We start from the raw sequence: 20,796 nt of genomic DNA on the forward strand, positions 1-20,796 counted from the left end.
TGTGACAGTCCCACTGTTTCTGCACGGGTTTCTGAGGGGATGTCTTGGTCCAGTGAGTGCCCCTGCATGGAGAAACCTGGATCAGTCAGGCCAGAACTCCTGGGCTGTGGTTTAGGGTTCTTGGGGTCTCAGCCTCTGACAATCGTGAGACAGATGAGGGATCTTTGGACCGACTCTCCCACACCCACCAGGGCGGTCCCGGTGTGCCGCAGGGTGGGCTGGGCTGAGCCAGGGGCCACCATTGATGTCACCATGAGATTCTCCTGGTTTTCTGAGCGTTCATACTAAAGTAGAAGTGTGCACCTTCTCACGCTCATTCATGTAAACAAGGAGATCGTGTTTTGTAAATATTGTCATTGTTTTGAATTCCTTCTCCCAGAGAAGGAGCAGTTGTGTGATAGCCCCTTTAACCAGTGTGGTTGGGAGGTGGGAATACCACTCCCCAACCCGTGGTCACCTTGCTAAAAGTATATAATAGAAAGTAATAAACAAAACAAGGGATTCTCCCTGCTGCTCTGATCTCCCCAAACTCCGAACTCCGTGTGTCTTTTTCTGGCGAGGCTCACAGGGACACATTTCCCTTCGCAGAGGGCAGCGTCCAGGACGTGACCCTCGGCAGCTCCTACAGCTACTACATGATCCAGGGGCTGGAGGCGGGCACGGAGCACACGGTGACCATCAACCCCATCTTCGGGGACGTCGAGGGGCCAGTGGTGACCGGCAGGGCCACCACAGGTGAGTGTCCGGCAGCGGGGGTGGCATCCAGCCCGTGCAGGCGTGGGGGTGCTGGCACAGAGCTGGTGTCACTTCCGTCACTTCTCTGCACCGGTGGGTTTGGGGACATCTTTGAAGCTGTTGGGACCTCGATGGATCTGGGCAACTCTTGCCTCTTGCAGTGGCATCCAGCACGGTGCAGATGCTGAAGGTGAGCGAGATTTCCATCAACAGCCTCCTGGTGTCCTGGGATTCGGTCGTGGGAGCCACCGGGTACAGGGTGGCCTGGGGACCGACGCCAGGTGAGATCCGTCTCTGCTCTCCCTGGAACGGGAGAGCCTCAGGAGTGCTGGGAGTAGGGCAGGTCCAGCTCGTGAACTGCTCCAAGCAGCCTCTCCCACAGCTCCAGAGCGTGAACTGAAGCCGGGGATTATTCCTGGGCTGAGGCACCAACCTGGCCCCAGCCCAACACAGAGTGAGTCCCCAGGAAGGAGACAGGGAATGACTGAGGGAGCTGGGGGTGTTTATCCTGGAGAAAAGGAGACTCAGGGGTGACCTCATCACTGTCACAACTCCCTGAGAGGTGCCTGTGCTCAGGTGGGGTTGGGCTCTTTCTCCAGGCAGCACTGACAGAAGGAGAGGACACAGCCTCAGGCTGTGCCAAGGGAAATACAGGTTGGATATCAGGGAAAAGTTTTTCACAGAAAGAATAATAAAGTACTGGAATTGTCTGCCCAGGGAGGTGGTGGAGTCACCATCCCTGGGTGTGTTTAAAGAAAGACTGGCTGTGGCACTGGTGCCATGGTTTAGTTGAGGTGTCAGGGCTGGGCTGGACTCGATGATCTTGGAGGTCTCTTCCAACCAGGTCATTCTGTGAATTCCCTGTGAATTCTGTGAATTCCCAGATTCCTGTGGTTTCTGGATGTGACATGGTTTAGATTCGGTTCCTCTCAGTGGTTTGGATCATTTAGGTATTAAAATTCCGAAATAAATAATCACAGGAAAACTCTCCCTTGCCCCGGTGAGCACATGGAATCCCAGCATCCCTGAGGTTGGAAAAGACCTCCAAGTCCAACCCACGCCAAATCCCCACCTTGTGATGGAAGTGCCACATCCCAATGTTCCTTGGACACCTTCAGGGATGGGCACTCCAAACCTCCCTGGGCAGCCCCTTCCAATGCCTGACCACCCTTTCCATGAGGAAATTCCTCCTGAATTGTCCTGGAACAGGTGTCCTCCAGCAGCGGGAACGTGGTGGATTTCCCAGAGCTGCTCTCCAGACTCTTGTTTTTAATTTTCTCTTCCAAAGAATTCTTCGGCAAGGACCGTCCCCGTCACCTGGCCCTCAACAAGTCAGTGACGTCCCACCAGCTCCGCAGCCTGGCCCCCGACACCGAGTACGTGATTTCTCTGTCCGTGCTCTTCGGCTCCGGGGAGGGCCCCGGGATCACCACCTCAGCCAGGACGGGTGAGTGCGGCTGGGATGGCGGAGGAGCTGCTAACGCAACCTCTGTGTGTCTGGGCCGACCTCGGGTATCCCTGAGTGGGTCTGTCCCTGTGCTCTGGGCTCGGGAAGAGCTTCGGATTCATAAGATCCCAGATGGGTTGAGGTTGAAAGAGTTGGAAGGTTTGGGAGGGTTGGAAGAGTTGGAAGCTTTGGAAAGCTTGGAAGGTTTGGGAGGGTTGAAAGAGTTGGAAGGGTTGGAAGGTTTGGGAAGGTTGGAAGGTTTGGGAAGGTTGGAAGGTTTGGAAAGGTTGGAAGGTTTGGGAAGGTTGGAAGGTTTGGAAAGGTTGGAAGGTTTGGAAAGGTTGGAAGGTTTGTGAAGGTTGGAAGAGCTGGCAAGTTTGGGAGGTTTGGAAAGGTTGGAAGGTTTGGGAGGCTTGGAAGGTTTGGGAGGGTTCGAAGAGTTGGAAAGCATAGAAAGGTTGGAAGGTTTGGGAGGCTGGAATAGTTGGAAGGTTTGGGAGGCTGGAAGAGTTGGAAGGTTTGGAAGGTTTTGGGAGGCTTGGAGGGTTTGGGAGGCTTGGAAGGTTCTGGGAGGCTTGGAAGGTTCTGGGAGGCTTGGAAGGTTCTGGGAGGCTTGGAAGGTTCTGGGAGGCTTGGAAGGTTCTGGGAGGCTTGGAAGGTTCGGGGAGGCTTGGAAGGTTCGGGGAGGATTGGAAGATTCGGGGAGGATTGGAAGGCTTGGGAGGGTTGGAAGAGTTGGAAGGGTTGGAAGTTTTGGGAGGGTTGGAAGAGTTGGAAAGTTGGGAAGGTTGGAAGCCCATCTTCTTCCAACACTTTCCACCATCCCAGGTTGCTCCAAGCCCCATCTAACCTGGCCTTGGACACTTCCAGGGATGGAGCAGCCACAACTTCTCTGGGAAACCTGTGCCAGGGCCTCCCCACCCTCCCAGCCAGGAATTCCTTCCCAAAATCCAACCTCAACCTGCTCTCGTTCAGTTTAAACCCACTCTCCCTTATCACTGGAGGATAAGCAAAGACGCCATTTTTAACCTTTTTTTTACAATTTTGACTCATTAACGTGTCCGTGATGAGCCTTTGGACAGGAGTCAGGACACTCCTGATGTTGTCCCCATCCTGCAGCTCCTCTGGGATCTGTCTCCAACTTCAAGGTGATGTCCCACACCAGCACCAGCCTGTCCTTGGCCTGGAGTGCCACAGCCGCTGCCACCAAATTCAAACTCACCTGGAGCCCCGTGGGAGCAGGCAAAGGTGAGCAGGGAAAGGGCATTCCAGGCACCTTCCCGAATTCCTGACCCGCTCCTGGGGGTGGGAAAGAGATCCCACAGCTGGGAAACTTGGTCCTGCTGGTGATGGCTCCTCTTCTTTGTTTTCACGGTTTTATTTATGGAGGTAATCCCCAGAGCTCTGGGACAGCAGCGCAGCAATTTCCTTTGGAGGAAGGAAGCGAGCTCCAGGCTCTGGAATATCCCTGTTTTTCCAGGAAAACAGGTTGCCAGGACTCGTTACCTGGGCAGCAGAGTGCTGGCCCATCGGATTGAGCACCTGGTGCCCGACACCCTGTACAGGATCAGTGTCCGGGCTGTGTTCAGCAGGACCGAGGGGCCGGAGGTGATCCTGACTCACCACACAGGTAAAATCCAGCCGGAAAAACCCTCCCTGAGTTGGGATGCAAAGCTGGGGTTGGTCTTGGCCAGTTGGTCACAGCCTGGTGGTAAAAACACCGAAATTTTGGGTTTAATCCTCGTGTTCATCCGTTTAAGAGTTGGACTCCATGATCCTGGTGGATCCAACTCGGGATATCCTGTGGATGGTGGAGGCACAAACAGCTGGTGGCAATAATCCGTGGCTGTTCCCGTGGGAGGGAGTGGACACGTCCTTCTGGCACAATCCTGGATTTATCAATGCCATTCCCAGAGTTATTTATCCACAACCACCTCAGGAATGCAGGAACCTCTCCGCAGGCATCGCCCAGGGTCACTCACCAGCCTTCACTCTTGAGGTTTTGGGAATTCCTTGGGTCATGGCTTTGCTTCTTCCAACATGGAGTTCTGGCTCCTTTAAGGGTCTTTTTCACCTGAGTCCATCTCCATGAGTTTTTCATGGAATTTCAAGGTGTGTCTAGGTGATCCATCCTCTCCTGGAGCTCTTCTCGCGTCCCTCCCTCTGTGTGTCACCAGTTTGGTGTGGGTGGTAAGAGATGTGGGTGAGATTCCTCAGCTTGGAATCCATGGATCCATTAGGAATTTCAGCCTGGATAATGTTTGGAAAGCAGATATTGAACGAATGCCCAAATTTTTCTCCTTCACTACAGCTTGGAGCCACGGTGCTGCTCTGGGACTGAGCTAAAATCTTGTTCTGGTTCATTTTTCCAGCTCCTTCTGGAGATTCCAACCCCGTCCCGACCATCCAGGACCTGAGGGTTACCGACACTGGTGTAGACACTTTGAAGCTGGCTTGGAAAAGGCTTCCTGGGATAAGTCACTACAAGATATCCTGGGAGCCACCCAATGGTAAGAATCCCGATCCATTGGTCAGGAACCCCAAAAATTGGGATTTTGGCTCAGGAAATTCCTTTTTCCATGGGTGGTTGGGTTAGGTGGGGACTTTAATGTCTACAGGGACAAGTTGAACTCCTCTAAATCAGCCTTGAGCTGAGCTTTAGGCTCTAACCAAGGATATAAATATAGCTGGGATTTGGGAATTCCAGGAATCAATTCCTTTCCACATTTGTGGATTTCTCCACTGCCTGTGCCTCAGTTTCCCCATGGGCAGAATGAGTTCCTGACTCTCCTCCCTGGCCAGGTCCTGTCAGATGTGTGTGAAGCTGCTGTAGCAATGACTGTTACACTTCCCTTTCCGTGGGCACCACGGATTTTTTGGGATGTCTCCTCCCAGGTGACTCGGAATCCTCCCAGCTGCTCCCGGCAGACGCCGTTTCCTTCGCCATTCCCAAACTGAAGGACAACACCCCCTACACCATCTCCGTGTCTGCAGTGGCAAAGGGACAGGAGGGGAACCCCACGGTCCTCACGGCCAAGACCTGTGAGTGTGGGATTCATGGATCGGGATAAGAGCATCTCCAGAGGGGAGTGTAACAAAACGAGCAATTTTGGCTGATGGGCACCTTATTCCTTCTGGAATTTGGGAGGGTTGGAAGAGTTGGAAAGGTTGGAAGAGTTGGAAAAGTTGGAAGAGTTGGAAAGGTTGGAAGACTTGGAAAGGTTGGAAGAGTTGGAAGGTTTGGAAGGTTTGGAAGGTTGGAAGCCCATCTTCTTCCAACACCTTCCACCATCCCAGGTTGCTCCAAGCCCGAATCCAAATTCGGATCCGAATTCCTTCCCTTCCAACCCAAAACGTTCCGGAATTCCGGAACGTTTTGGGTTGGAAGGGGCCTTGAAGATCATCGACTTCCATCTAGACCAGGTTGCTCCAAGCCCTGTCCAGCCTGGCCTTGTTTCCTCTCAGATCCCACCAAAAACAGGGATTGATCCTTTCTTCTTATTACCGAGGAATATTGGGAATTCCCTGTCTTCCCCTCCCAATAATCCCCATTTTTGTGCCACGCTATCTTGGAATTCCCTCTTTGTGCAATATCTTGACCACTTCCAGCAGGTGAAGGCCAACATCCCTCGTGAGCTGTGCCAAAACGGGCGGGTTTGGAGGTCAAAGGGAGGAGAAGGTCAGGGATGTGGAGCCAACACTGGGATTGCAGGGAGCATCTGGAAAAAATAAAAATCACAGGAAAAACTTCATTACCCACCCCAAAAACTCAAATTTCAGTCGGTTTAGAGTCCGGACTGAAGATCTGGCAAAATTCCCACCAAATGAGAACCTGGTCTGATTCAGCTTCTTGGAAAACACCTGGAGCGTTGTAGGAGCTCCTTCCTCTCGTGGAATTTGGGAGACAGAAATGTCCCAAAGCTGTTTCCAGCCCCTGAGCTTTGTTCCTTGCTCTCCCAACAGCGGATTTTCCCAAAGTGACGGAATTCACCGTGCAGGAGGCCGCGGATTCCAGCATTCTGTTGTCCTGGGATGCTGTTCCCGGAGCGTCCCTGTATTTACTGACGTGGGGATTGTCCTCAGGTAATGTTTGGTGTGGGAAGGAAAATCCTGATCCATCCCCGGAATTCTTCTGGATCCGGTTTAGCAGGGGAACCTTGGGGGTTTCCATGGGTTCCTTCATCTCAGCTCCTCCGTTTGGGCTGAAAAAGAGGGAAAAATGGGAGCTGGAAGAGGCTCACAAAATGTCCAATTTGGGCATTGCAAAATCCTTGGGGAAGGAAAAAAAGGAGGGATGGGAATAGCTCAGGAAAAAGGAATTTGGGCATTATCCACCAAAAAAAAGCTGGATTTTTGTCATCCATAAAACCTCGTTCTTACCTGTTTAAAGTCTCTGCTCTGCTGTGAAGACCTTTTAGAAATTCCTTAATCATTCCTCACCATTCCTTTTCCCAATTAATTTGGCTTTTCAGGATTTGCCCTTTTAAAGCAGCGACTCCATGATTTTTTTTTTTCCTGGATTGCACTAAAATCCTCTTTGAATTTGGAGTTTCCTGTCCCTGTGGCTTCAACCACAAACTTCTTCCTAGGATTGGTTCATGTCCAAAGCCAATAAAGAAACCAAATCCAACAGAATTCCCTGTGCTTCCTGCAGGGCTTTTGGAGCGACCAGGAGCTTTTATTTATTTATTCATTTATTTATTTATTTGTTTGTTTGTTGTGGGTTGGGGGGGCTGGGTGGGTTGGGGGTTTTTTGGGTTTTGTTTTTTGGGGTTTTTTTTGTGTTTGGTTTTTTTGGGGTTTTTTTGTGTGTGTGTGTTTTTGGTTTTGGTTTTTTTGGTGTTGTTTGTTTTTGGGGAGTTTTTTTGGTTGGGTTTTTTTGTGTGTGTGGTTTTTTCTTGGGTTTTTTTTTTGGTGGGTTTTTTTTGTTTTGGGGGGGTTGGTTTGGGGTTTTGTTTTGTTTTTGTTTTGTTTTTGTTTTGTTTTTGTTTTTGTTCTGTTGGGTTTTTTTGTAATTCCAAGGAAATTTGAGGGTTGGCAGCTCCATCCTTGGAGGTTGTGTCACTCGGGATGAACTGTCCTGTGACAGCAGCATTTTTTGGGGAGATAAATATTATGGAAAAGCAACTTGGGAATGGAACTTTTGGATCTCTGGGGCGATTTTAGTGGTCTAAAGCAACGGTTCCCCTTCCTGTGCTGTTCAAATATTGATCCAGAAGGATTCAGAAATCCCTGATTTCGGAGTTGTCTGGGAATCAGGAGTGGATAATCCTTCATTTCACAGTCCCCCCGTGCCCTCCCTCCATCGACCCTGCTGGAATGGGTTTATAAATATTGATTTCCCATCAGCAGCAGAGGAATCCTGACCCCACTTCTCCATAGGATCACTTTTATTCTCCTGACTGAGTAATTCCAGTTTTTCCTGGGTAATTATCCCTGCTGCCAGCACTGGTGTATAAAAGCAATTAAGAATGTGGTCCTTATTTTTTTTGTCTTGATTGATTTTCCTCCACACAACTTGATCTTTTTTTCCTAAATTAAATTAAATTCTTTTATATTATTAAATTAAATTATTTTATATTATTAAATTAAAATATTTTATATTATTAAATAAAATTATTTTAAATTATTTTATAACACATTTTATATTGTTATATTTATTTTTTATTTATTATATTGTATATTTGTTTGTTTGTTTGTATTTTATAACACATTTACCTTGCTCCCTTTTAAGCTCATTTAATGCCCTTTTCCCTGCTGATTCCACCCATCCTGTCCCATAAAAAAAAAACCTGGATCCCTTTCTCTTCCACTTGGGATCATTCCACCTGTGGATCAGACAAAATAAACCAATTATGGCTATTTTGACTCGACTTCCCAAAAAGAGGGAAGCACAAGAGTTTAAGCCAAATTTCAAGAGGGATTTTACTATTTTATTTAAAGGAGGAAAACTTCCCTTCCAAATTTTTTTGTGGAGAATTGAGAACAACAAACTGGATTGGATCTTTGGAGATCCTTCCCAACCTTAATTCTATGAGTTGATGACAGCAGAGCAGATTGTTTGCTCTGATTTTATTTTTTACCATACAAACAGATTTTTTTTTTAAGTAAAATGCTATTTCAGATTAAAAAAGGTACAAATTCCACTTGGAACAGTGTCAAATTCATCATTTAATATTTTTGAAGTAAAGCCCTTAGGAAATGTCAATCATTATTATGACATCCTTTTCCTATCATTATTTTAAATCAAAACTATAAAGTATGTGCAAGTGAATTTGTCAGTCAAGTCTGATTTTATTTTTCATCAAACTTTCCATTCATTCCCAAAAAAGAATCTTATTTCTATCCATAACAACCACTGGATAGAAATAGATCTCTCAGCCTAGTGCACCACTTGCCCCAAATTCCCTAAATTTTTGCATAAATTCCAATTTTTTTTTTCCTTTTTAATGCACAAAATCGACCTCATTTCATCTGGTTTAAGACCTGACCACTGCATTTTGTAAATTATTTACTTTTGCCTCTTCTCCAGATCCCGGGAATCATCTCACCCCCAGTTCCTCTTTGCCAACGGTGATGCCACAGAAATGGGAATTCCTCTGGGTTTTTCTGGCTCCCAGTCACGTTCCTCCTGTTTTCCACAGCTCCCGCTCTTTCCCAGGAATTGTTACCGGCAGCTTCCCGATCCCATCGAGTGACAGGGCTGAGCTCCAAGGAAATGTATTTGTTTTCCATAAAACCAATGTTTGGAGACTTGGAGGGACCGGAGACAACGCTCCTCGGACAAACGGGTATGAAGGATGGAGACCTGGATTTTCCAGGGAAATATCAGCTCCCAAGGCTGATTTTGGGGTTTTCTACCCTTTTTCCTCTTTGCTGGAGAGTGACACGGTGGCTAAAAGAGGTTTAAAATTCACCTTTTGTGTTTGGGGCTTACAGCAGGAGATCCTGGGGCGTCACCAACTGCTCCAGTGGCTCCTACACCGTTGGATTGGAGGAAATCTCCATCGGGATCTCCCGGCAGTGCGGGGACCACTCCCCTCCCAGTGCCCACCAGTATGAAATTCCCAGAGCCCCCAGTATGGACCAGCAAGGTGTCGGCACCGCCGACAGCCCTGCCTGGGCCAAGTGAGTGATGATGATGATGATGGTGATGATGATGTAGAAATAGTCAAAACTTCCAGAGGCCAAGACTTTCTCTGATCCCAGGAGCTAAAACCGGTCTTAATTCCTTGGATAACGAGACTGGACAATGTCAGGGAAGGCCCAAACCCCATAAGGCCTCAGCACTACCCTGAGGGGTGAAGGTGCTGCTGTTCACCCAAAAATTGGCATCACAACAGGTTTGGGGTTGCTTTTATCTTATTTTTTTTTGCCAGAGTCGGGATTAAATGCTCAAGAGATTATTTCTTGTTTGGACTCAGATGTTTATTAATTCTTATCCATGTTACACTCTCACACGATGTGAATTCTGCAGCACTTCTGGCTAACAAAGTGAAAATGGAGCTGCATCTCTCTCTCTCTCTACAAGGCCTTTTAAGAATGAATTGTCCAATTAAGAAATGACACCTGAATTATTTTTACTTTTAACCCAATACCCAACCACCCCTGGCCCACAACACAGATCTTTCTACCCAATTACAAAACACCACCCAGAGCTGTGGAGGAGAAGGTGAAAAAGAAGGACTCAGCCTCTGCCCTAAATCGTCCACCTTGCTTTATTTCCATTACCATATTCTAAACCCTTAAAATCCAAGTTTTTCCCCCTGTGGTGTCACACACTGCTGCCCAAACCCCACACCCACAGTCCCAGCGCTGTCGCTCCATTTTGGGAGCCTTTTCCAGCCTCAGGTCAGTGCAGGGTTTGCCTGGGGGTCAGTGCCTGGCAGCACAGAGAGCCTGGAATTCCCAGGGGAATTCCCTGGAATTCCCAGTGCCCGGGGTTCCAGTTTGGGGTTTGTTTCGCTGCTCTGAACACACAAAATCCCAGGATTCTGCTTTAGGGCCCCTCAGCTCACGGGATTCCTCCCTTCCCTCTGCAGTTTGTGGGAAGCTCAAGGCAGACGTTGGGTTCCTGGTGGATGAATCCTCGAGTATCGGCCAGAGCAACTTCAATAAAGTGAAGGATTTCCTCTTCCGGATCGTTTCCTATTTCCCCAAGATCGGGCCTGAAGGGACACAGGCAAGATTTTCTTATTCCATTTCCTGAAGTTATTTTCCTTCTGTTTTCTCCTTCTGCTCAGCCCTGCCTGGAGCAGAGTCTGCTCACCCAGGAGTTTGGAGTAGAAAGGGCAGGGAAAGACCTGCATGGAACAAAAAATACAGGAATTGAAGTCCCCTCAGGGCCAGCTTTCCCATTTGGATAGATTTCCATTACTTGGTGATTTTTCCAAGGCTGAATCTTCAGGAATAAAGCAAAATCCACACCTGAAATGCTGTCTAGGTTAGCCCAGAGACCTGTCGGGTGCATATTCCCCTCTCGGATCCCATTTCTGACCTCATCCAGAGTAGGGAATGGCTGGAAATCCAGAGTTGGAATGGCTGGAAATCCAGAGTGGGGAATGGCTGGAAATCCAGAGTGGGGAATGGCTGGAAATCCAGAGTGGGGAATGGCTGGAAATCCAGAGTGAGGACAGATGGGAATCCAGAGTGGGAATGCTTAGAAATCCAGAGTGGGGAATGGCTGGAAATCCAGACAGACAACAGTTATTAATCCAAAGTGGAATGGTTGGAAATCCAGAGTGGGAATGGTTGAGAATCCAGACAGACAACAGTTAGAAATCCAGAGTGGAATGGTTGGAAATCCAGAGTGAGGACAGCTGGGAATCCGGAGTGGGAAACTGTTGGAAATCTGGAGTGGAAATGGTTGGGAAACCAGAGGGGCATGGTTGGAAATCCAGACTGGAAATGGTTTGAAATCCAGAGTGGGAAATTTTTGAAAATTTGGAGTGGGAATGGTTGGGACACCAGAGAGGAGAAATGGTTGGGAATCCGGAGTGGGGAATTGTTAAAAACCTGGAGTGGGGATGGTTGGGACATGAGAGAGCGGAATTGTTGGAAATCCGGAGTGGAAATGGTTGGAAATCCAGAGAGAGGATGGTTGGGAAACCAGAGAGGAGATGGTGGGAAATCCAGAGGGAGAATGGTTTGGAATCCGGAGTGGGGAATTTTTGGAAATCCGTAGTGGGGAATTGTTGGAAATCCAGAGTGAGGAATTGTTGGAAATCCAGGTGTGGATCCAAGTGGGAAATGCAGCTCCCTCCTCCCACAGAGAACCAAAGCCCCAGGACATACCATACATGGGAATCATCTCCAGGGCAAATGAAGCCTGAAGGATTTAATGACAGCAAAGCCAATGGGAAGACTCAGTTCCTCATTTATTTGGGGTCATTTATTTAATTAATGCCATATTTAAATTAGGAAGGGAGAGTTACGGAGCTCAGTTCAAGTTGCGCAGGAAATGGGAATTTCTTGGGCTCTGCTTGGAGGTTTTAGGTGAATGATGAAGTTACCCTGGGTCAACAAATAACTCTGGGAACATAAAGAAATTTTGGTTTAGGTGGGGATTTGACTCCCTTTTCCCAGAGAATCCAACCTCTTCCCATTCCCGGTGCACCATGCTCTGACTCGAGGCACTCTGTCCCGTTTCCCGTGGATTTGGGATTTTAATCCCTGTTTTTGGCAGGTTGCTGTTGCTCAGTACAGCGAGGAGCCCAGGGCAGCTTTCCACTTCAACCAACACCGCGACCGCAACGGAGCCCTCAGAGCCATCAGAGGGCTGAGCTACACCGGAGGCGACACCAAAACAGGTCTGGGACACCTGGGATGATCCTCCTGGCCCAGGACAGAACCTGGAAGCCAAGGAAAACATTTCTGAGGAGTTTGGAGCCATTTCCTCAGTGGGAACGCTGTGCTCAAAGTTGTTTTAGGTTTGAGAATGGATTAAATTTAACTTTCGGGAGTGGTTTTTCCAACCACGTGGTGCTTTATCCATGTCATGGCTTCTCCCCTGGGTTTTCCTCATTATTTTATGGTTTTGCCTAGACTTGAGGGAGGTTTTTATGCCATAAACAGGAGGATTTGAAGCATTCTTGCATCCCAGAAATCCAGATATAAACATGAGGATTTGAAGCATTCTTGCATCCCAGAAATCCAGATATAAACATGAGGATTTGAAGCATTCTTGCATCCCAGAAATCCAGATATTTTGTCTCCTCTAAAAAGCTCAGAGAAGGACGACACTTTCCATGTGCTCATTCCCAGCTGGACACTGGGAATACCTGGTTCCCTGGAGGAACACGACCAGGAATGATAAATTAAAGATGGTTAATTTTAATGTAATCATTTAGCCCAGCTGGTTGGAACCTGGTGCCAGTAACTCCAAGATTTGATCCCCCTGTGGACCAGTCAGGAACTGGATTTGATGATCCTTGTGGATCATTTCCAACTTGGAATATTCTGTAGCTTTGTGATTTTTTTTCCCAGTTCTTCTTCACATCAGGAAAGCCTTGAGGCACCCAAATCCCTCATCCTGCCTCAGTGGTGTTGGACAAGAGCACAAAAAAACCAGGGATAGTCAAAATACAGGAATTTTTATGGGATTGCTTAGGGAAAGAAGGCATGGAATTGGTCAGGCTGGAAATTCCTGGCTAACCTTGCCTCTAATCCTTCTTTTTATGGAATTTGTGTCAATAAAGACATTTTACTCCATGTAGAAATCTTTCCACAGTGTTTTGGAGCTTCTTTGGAACTATTTCAATCTGTGGGAGATTTCTTCGTGAAACTTTCTTGGTCTTTCCAAAGACATTTGGAAATGGTAATTCCGTGGATTTTTTTTTTTTTCCAGAAGTGTAAGAAAAGTGCTTTAATCTTCTGAATGTTTTGGTTTCCCTTTTCCAAAACTATCTGCTGATTCCACCAGAACCATTCCAGCCAAGCTGATTTCCTGCTGTTATCCTTCAAAAAACCTTGTCCCATGCCCAGGGCTTTCGATTTTTGAGGAATTCCCTTCATCCTCCACCCATGGAAGCAGATCCAGAGTCCAAACCTGTGGAATTAATCCAGACTCTCACCCTGTCTCCCCCTCTCTGCTCAGGCCACGCCATCTCCTACGTGCTAAGGGAATTATTCCAGCCCTCCAGAGGGATGAGACCGGGTTTTCCTCACATCCTGGTGCTCGTGACCGATGGACAATCCCAGGATGACGTGTTGTCCCCAGCCAGAGCAGCCCATGCTTTGGGTAGGAGTTCCCAGCTGTGTTTGCCTTGGTTCTCCATGAATTTCCAGAGGTTTGAGGTTACCCTATTGTGTTTTCGCTCAGTTCTCCATGAATTTCCAGAGGTCTGAGGCTGCTCCATTGAGTTTCCCGCAGTTCTCCATGAATTTCCAGGAGGTTGATGTCGCCTCATTTTGTTTCCCTCAGTTCTCCATGAATTTCCAGAGGGTTGATGTTGCGCCGTTGTGTTTCCCTCAGTTCTCCATGAATTTCCAGGGGGTTTAGGTTGCCTAGTTGAGTTTCCATTGGTTCTCCATGAATTCCCAGAGGTTTGAGGTTACTCCGTTGAGTTTCCCTCAGTTTTCCATGAATTTACTGAGGGTTGATGTTGCCCCGTTGTGTTTCCCTCAGCTCTCCATGAATTTCCAGGGGGTTTAGGTTGCCTAGTTGAGTTTCCATTGGTTCTCCATGAATTCCCAGAGGTTTGAGGTTACTCCCTTGAGTTTCCCTCAGTTCTCCATGAATTTCCAGGGGTTTGATGTTACCCCATTTTGTTTCCCTCAGTTCTCCATGAATTTCCAGAGGGTTGAAGTTGCCCCGTTATGTTTCCCTCAGTTCTCCATGAATTTCCAGAGGGTTGATGTTGCGCTGTTGAGTTTCTCTCAGTTCTCCATGAATTTCCAGGAGGTTTGAGGTTGCCTAGTTGAGTTTTCCTTGGTTCTCCGTGGATTTCCAGAGGGTTGATGTTGCCTCATTGTGGTTTCCCTCAGTTCTCCATGAATTTCCAGAGGTTTGAGGTTGCTCCGTTGAGTTTTCCTCAGTTCTTCATGAACTTCCAGGAGGTGGATATTGCCCAATTTTGTTTCCATAGTTTTCCATGAATTTACTGAGGGTTGATGTTGCCCCATTTATTTTCCCTCAGTTCTCCATGAATTTCCAGGAGGTTGATGTGGCCTCGTTTTGTTTCCATGGTTCTCCATGAATTTCCAGAGGTTTGAGGTTGATCCGTTGAGTTTCCCTCAGTTCTCCATGAATTTCCAGGGGTTTGATGTTGCCCAGTTGGGTCTCCTTTGGTTCTCCATGAATTTCCAGGGGTTTCAGGTTGCCCCATTGAGTTTCCCTCAGTTCTCCATGGATTTCCAGGGGTTTGATGTTGCCCAGTTGGGTCTCCTTTGGTTCTCCATGAATTTCCAGGGGTTTGAGGTTGCCCCACTGTGTTTCCCTCGGTTCTCCATGGATTTCCAGGGGTTTGAGGTTGCCCCATTGTGTTTTCCTTGGTTCTCTGTGAATTTCCAGGGGTTTGAGGTTACTCCGTTGAGTTTCCCTCGGTTCTCCATGAATTTCCAGAGGGTTGACGCTGGGTCTCCTTTGGTTCTCCATGGATTTCCAGGGGTTTGAGGTTACCCAGCTGGGTCTCCTTTGGTTCTCCATGAATTTCCAGGGGTTTGAGGTTGCCCAGCTGGGTCTCCTTCGGTTCTCCATGGATTTCCAGGGGTTTGAGGTTGCCCAGCTGAGTCTCCTTTGGTTCTCCATGAATTTCCAGGGGTTTGAGGTTGCCCAGCTGGGTCTCCTTTGGTTCTCTATGAATTTCCAGGGGTTTGAGGTTGCCCAGCTGGGTCTCCTTTGGTTCTCCATGGATTTCCAGCGGTTTGAGGGTGGTGGGCTGTGTGAGGAGTCACTTTGAGGGCACTGTTGGTTCCTCCCCTCCTTCATCCTTTCTCTTTTCCCAGCTTTTCTTGGTTTGCTGTAACTCACATCCAGCTCCAGGTGACTCCTCTGTGGGTTCTGCCCCATCCCGCCAGAGGTTTTTACCGGGTAGGGGTTTGGAAACTCTGATCCCAGGAATTAGGAGGGGTGGAATCCGTGTCATTCCAGGGCTCCGTGTCATTGCCGTGGGGGTGTCAGGAGCTGACCCCATGGAGCTCCACAGGATCCTGCTGCAGCAGAATTCCCAAAACGTTTTCTACGTCCGCACCTTCGACGACTTCCCCCAAATCCTCCAGGAGTTGATAGAAGCCGTTTGTTCTGATCCTCAGCTCCCAGGAACCCAAATCCCACCAGGAGAGGTGAGTTCCTGCTCCTGGGAGTAAATCCAGCTTGGAGTGGGTGAGGCACAAGGAAAAGCTTCTTCCCTGAGGGAGGATTCAAAGCAGAATCAGAGCGGGTTGTGGACAGCGTGTCCCATCCTGACCTCACTGTCCAGCCCTAAAGAGAAAAACCTTTGAAATCCAGGGGGTGGAACTGGGGGAGCCACGACAGAGCTGGGAATGTTTTGGTGGATAAAGCCACTGCTGAACACTTAGCTGTATTAAAAATTCATATTATAAATTCATAGGAATAGGCTTCAAATGCCTGAGAATTCTCCTGGATGGTAAACTCGGCTTTTCCCGGTTTTTTGCCTAAGCCAAGGAATGTTTTAGTCTGTGTTTCCTGGTTGCTCCAATTCATTCACCATCCTTTGGTGGATATTAATTCCCTGATAATTTTATTTTTCTCTTTTGTGTTGAAGAGCTCCAGGGGCTCGGCAGCTCACAGGGGTTATGACCTCCACAGCTTCACTACAAAGGGAGAGAAAGGGGAGCGGGTGAGTCACGGAACATTCCCAGCTGGAAGGATCCCACATGGATCATCGAGTCCAGCTCTCAAGGGAATGGCCCCACAGCATGATCCACTTGGATAATTAATGTCATGGAATCGTAGAATGGCTTGGTTTGGGAAGGGACTTGAAAGATCATCCAGTTCCAACCTCGACACCTTCCACAGTCCCAGGTTTCTCCCAGCCCCAGGGTCCAGCCTGGCCTTGGACATTGCAGGGCTCCAGGGGCAGCCACAGCTGCTCTGGGAATTCCAGCCCAGGCAGGAATTCCTTCCCAAGATCCCATCCATCCCTGCCATCCGGCAGTAAATACAACCAAATGACAACCAAGGAAGAGTTCAAGCGAAGAATCACCCTCAGATCTTCTCTGTCGGTGTTTTGCTCTTCCTGCTCTGTGCTGGCTTTGAAAATCCAGGAAAAGGGAATTGCTCTGGGATTTGGGAATGCTCTCAATTGTTACGGTGCTGCATGAAGCTGTTTGGGTTTGGAGGTCTGAGGTCATCCCCCCCACACTGTCATTTTCCATGTTTTTAGGGTCTCCCTGGGAAGGACGGCATTCCCGGGCTGCCGGGCAGGCCGGGCCGGCCGGGTCCTCCAGGTCCCCCTGGAATCATGGTATGGAATGGTTCTGACAGGCTTTTCCCAAGGGCTATTCCAGACAAAAGTGACCCCTCTGTCCTGTTTTGCAGGGGCTCCCTGGCAGCCAAGGTGACATCGTGAGTATTTGGAATCTCGGGTTGAGTTGGGTTGGGTGGGGTTGGGTTGAGTTGGGCTGAGTTGGGTTGGGCTTGGTTGGGTTGAGTTGGGTGGGGTTGGGCTGGGCTGGGTTGGGTTGGGTTGGGTTGAGTTGGGCTGGGTTGGGTTGGGTTGAGTTGGGTTGGGTTGAGTTTGGTTGGGTTGGTTGGGGTTGAGTTGGATTAGGTTGAGTTGAGTTGGGTTGGGTTGAGTTGTATTGGGTTGGTTTGGGTTGAGTTGGGTTGAGTTGTATTGGGTTGGGTTGGGTTGAGTTGGGCTGGGTTGGGTTGAGTTGGGTTGGGTTGAGTTGGGTTGGGTTGGTTTGGGTTGAGTTGGATTAGGTTGAGTTGAGTTGGGTTGGGTTGAGTTGTATTGGGTTGGTTTGGGTTGAGTTGGGCTGGGTTGAGTTGGGTTGAGTTGTGTTGGGTTGGGCTTGGTTGGGTTGAGTTGGGTTGGGTTGGATTGGGTTGAGTTGGGTTGGGTTGAGTTGGGCTGGGTTGAGTTGGGCTGGGTTGAGTTGGGTTGGGTTTGGTTGGGTTGGGTTGAGTTGGGTTGAGTTGAGTTGGGTTGGGTTGGAAGGGACCTCAAAGCTCATCCCATTCCATGGACAGGGACACCTTCCCCTATCCCAGGTTGCTCCAAGCCCCGTCCAACCCGGCCTTGGACACTTCCAGGGATCAGCATCCGTGGCCCTGTGGGTGTTTTCCTGTTTAATACTGCAGAATTTATTTTTAATTCCAGGGATCTCCGGGCTATCCAGGACCAGCAGGGCCAAAAGGAGACAGAGTGAGTTCCATTCCTGGATTTCACTGGGAAAAATCTGTTTCATTGTTGTGACTTCCGTTTTCCAAGCATTTTCACCGGGGTCTTTGGTGGATATGGACCTTTGAGCTGTGTCTACCTAATCCTACACTAGCTTGGGGAGTTTCCCTCAGGAATTTTATTTCTTTACAGAGAAAAGTGCTCAATCCTAATCCCAGGTTCTGGGCACAATTAATTAGTTCATTAATTGCAGGAGAAGGTGAGGTCATCCTGCCTGAGTTTCCATAATTAACAAACTTGGTTTAATCCATTCAGGACAGTAAAATATTTCAATTATTAACTGTGGGCATCTCCCAGGAGCAGCTTGCCGCCCTTCTCCCAGTCTCCACTCCTCCTCTTTCCTCACATCCCCCTGAGCTTTCTGCAAGGATGAAGCTCAGGAATGGATCCTGCTGGAAGGCAGCTTCCATTTTTTCCCTTGGGATTAATTTTTTTCCGTGCCAGCGAGCAAAACTCGGGTCGTGGCCATGTGGTTTTGGGTACCAGGTGCTTTGGGTTGATGGGACCGCCCCTAAATCACCCAAATGCCTGCCTGCTCCTGGGTCTGCCAAGGTGCCTCTATCCACAGGGAGAGCCAGGCTATGTCCTGGGAGGAGTGGAGGTGATTCCCGGCCGGAATGGGCAGCCTGGCCCCCCTGTGAGTATCAAACCCCGGGTGTGGGGGAGCCTCCAGCTTCCCAAGGGCTGCCAGAGATCCCAAATTCCTCCCTCTCCCGCTTCTCCTCGTTGCAGGGACAGAAGGGGCAGCCGGGGGTTCCCGGGGTTCCGGGACCACCAGGTTCTCCAGGGCCACCAGGAATCTCCGTCAAGGTGAGTCTGCAGCACGATTCTGGGATGTGCCACAGGGAAAGGGGACCCAGCACCCAAAACCTGCGGGTGGAGGTGTCTGGAGGCCTCTCCCAAAGCTCTGCCTGGCGCTGGGAGTGGGAATTTTGCTCTCCTGGATTGTCAGACCCCAGGGCTTTTTGCTGGGGTGAACTTTGGTTCACCCATAAATCCCATGGGAATTCTCCTTGTCCTTCTCCTTTCAGGGTGAAACAGGGGATTCAGGGATCAGGGTGAGTACCTGGGGCCAGCTTCCACTTTGGGGTGAAAAACCCTTTTTGCCATAATTATTTCCAAGCCACCCGGGAAGTTCTGGCTTCCGAACTTCCCAAAATTCCACGGAGATCCGTGAAGGGATCATGGAGTGAGACTTTCCTGTGCTTCCTGCAGGGTCCCCGGGGCAGGAGCGGCCTCAAAGGTGACAGAGGGGACAGGGGAGAGCCGGTGAGTGATCCCAGGGAGGCAGGGAAAAACTGGGGGAGACCCGGAGGAGGGAAAAATGTGGATCAGGAGCGTGGGACAGCAAACAGCCTGAAGATCCAAAACAAGGGATAGGCTGGTTCTTCCCAGAAATCACCCCACAACGAGGTTTGGAGGGTGGGAAATTTGAGTTCAAGGGGAGACACAAGAAGGAAAAAAAGTCCATGGAGGATTACTGGGAATAAAATGGTTGGTGTGGGAATTCTCTGTGTGACAAATGGCTCAGTCTGAAGGATAACATCCATGTGCTGCTCTTCCATCCCTCCTGGATCTGTTTTTGGTTGGTTTTCCCATACTGGAGAGCCATATCCCATAAATCAGCCCTTTCCATGGGTCTGGATTCACCATTCCAGACCAACCTGAGCTCCCAGCCTCTGTCTCCCATTGTTTCCCCTTCCCAAGTAAAGCCAGGGATTCATAACTTATTTGTGAGGGAAAAGAAAATTTGGGAATACACAAACAGCTCTGTAATTCCTCGGTTTTAAAGGAACTGCTCAGATGGATGGATCAGGATAAATATTTCCCAGCAGAATTAAAAAGAAACCTTTCCAGTTTGGAGAAAAATAAGGATTTGATGACGCTCCTTCCTTTCCAGGGAAAACCTGGCTTGCCAGGCCCTGTGGGGCTCCCTGGGCCTCCTGGACTGCCTGGACCACGTGGAGAAAAGGTTGGATATTCCCTGAATCCCTCAGCCCAGGGGGAAAATGAGAGGAATAGCAGGGAAGGCACTTTGGGATGTCCCAACATTCCTGGAATTTACTGGCTCTGCTCAGAGACAAACATTTCCAGAGGAAATTTCTCCCCTCCTGTTTTGCTAAGAAAGGCTCTGGAGCAGAAATCCAGGGAGGATGGGTGCTCTGGGATCAGCATTCCTGAGGATTCTATGCTTTCCTTGCAGGGAATGGCAGGAATTGGTGTTCCTGGCACTGCTGGCATGAAGGGGGAAGAAGGAGAGCAGGTGGGTTGGGAATCTTGCAGTGAGATTTGCATTAAAATCCCCTCGGAGTGTTCAGTGTCTCCAAAGTCTGCTCCAATATTTAGGTTTTCCTTGGAATCCCGTGGTTCCACATGGAAAGGGCGAGAGAAGGGAGGGTTTGGGGTTAAAAATGGGAGCTTTCACCGTTTCCTCTGTTGTTTTCAGGGAATGATGGGGCCTCCAGGAGCACCAGGACCAAAGGTGGGTGCTGAAATCCTGAGCCTGAAATTCCCGGGCCTGGAATTCAGGTTCCAAGGAAATTTTCTGCCCCTAACCAGCATCGTAATGAACCATCCTAATAATCCCTGTGGGAATCACTGGATCAGGGAATGGTTTGGGTTGGAAGTGACCTTCCAAGCCCACCTGGTCCAAACCCTCTGGATCAACTTCAGCCAGGCCAGCCTGACCTGGAGCCTCCCCTCAAAAGCAAAGAAAGGGAATCGCTTTCCACTCCCTGGATTCTGGAATTCCCTGCTGCCAGGAGACACCTGGAATGGCAGCAAAGTTGGATATTTTAAATAATAAACGGCACTTCTGTGGCCAGGGAGACTCCAGAGTTCCAGACTGGAAGAGCTGTCCTGAAATTAATGGAAAATTGGTTTGGAGAGCTCCGTCCTTCCTGCCCTCCCTCTGGATGGAAGGAAAACTCCTGGATCTCTTTTCATTCTGGTGGAAATTCCCTTCTGATTTCTTCCAGGGAATTCCAGGACCTCCAGGGCAGAAGGGAGACGAAGTGAGTGAAACAGTAAGAGAACACTTGACCAGCTCAGATGCAATTATCCCGATTTTTCCCACTTGTTCCCTGTGGGATGCAGCAGGGACATCCTCGAGCTCAGTCCTCCCCTCTCCTTGGCCCTTGTGCTTCTGAGATGAGTTTGGGCACTTTTAAGGAAAAGGGAATTTAAGGAATTTAAGGAATTGGGAAAGGGATGAGCAGAAAGTTTTCCCTGCCTCACATTTGTCAT

At 48.9% G+C, this 20,796-nt stretch overlaps 1 protein-coding gene across 1 annotated transcript in view; it reads left to right on the top strand.

The window, feature by feature from the left end:
• Positions 1-20,796, top strand: part of LOC134550432 (collagen alpha-1(VII) chain-like) — a 99,186-nt gene that overhangs the window by 22,122 nt on the left and 56,268 nt on the right. Inside the window, exons 11-36 of the mRNA XM_063397133.1 lie at positions 589-735; positions 897-1,016; positions 2,024-2,182; positions 3,302-3,430; positions 3,663-3,812; positions 4,555-4,692; positions 5,078-5,224; positions 6,146-6,265; positions 8,827-8,973; positions 9,122-9,310; positions 10,225-10,364; positions 11,868-11,991; positions 13,278-13,421; positions 15,273-15,463; positions 15,907-15,981; positions 16,528-16,608; positions 16,683-16,709; positions 17,470-17,514; positions 18,119-18,187; positions 18,283-18,360; positions 18,582-18,608; positions 18,766-18,819; positions 19,451-19,522; positions 19,754-19,813; positions 19,997-20,032; positions 20,529-20,564. Coding sequence (XP_063253203.1) covers positions 589-735; positions 897-1,016; positions 2,024-2,182; positions 3,302-3,430; positions 3,663-3,812; positions 4,555-4,692; positions 5,078-5,224; positions 6,146-6,265; positions 8,827-8,973; positions 9,122-9,310; positions 10,225-10,364; positions 11,868-11,991; positions 13,278-13,421; positions 15,273-15,463; positions 15,907-15,981; positions 16,528-16,608; positions 16,683-16,709; positions 17,470-17,514; positions 18,119-18,187; positions 18,283-18,360; positions 18,582-18,608; positions 18,766-18,819; positions 19,451-19,522; positions 19,754-19,813; positions 19,997-20,032; positions 20,529-20,564 — 2,705 coding nt within the window. The remainder of the gene's footprint in view (positions 1-588; positions 736-896; positions 1,017-2,023; positions 2,183-3,301; positions 3,431-3,662; positions 3,813-4,554; positions 4,693-5,077; positions 5,225-6,145; positions 6,266-8,826; positions 8,974-9,121; positions 9,311-10,224; positions 10,365-11,867; positions 11,992-13,277; positions 13,422-15,272; positions 15,464-15,906; positions 15,982-16,527; positions 16,609-16,682; positions 16,710-17,469; positions 17,515-18,118; positions 18,188-18,282; positions 18,361-18,581; positions 18,609-18,765; positions 18,820-19,450; positions 19,523-19,753; positions 19,814-19,996; positions 20,033-20,528; positions 20,565-20,796) is intronic.

This window comes from Prinia subflava, chromosome 4 (assembly GCF_021018805.1).
Source record: "Prinia subflava isolate CZ2003 ecotype Zambia chromosome 4, Cam_Psub_1.2, whole genome shotgun sequence".
Classification (NCBI taxonomy): Eukaryota; Metazoa; Chordata; class Aves; order Passeriformes; family Cisticolidae; genus Prinia; species Prinia subflava.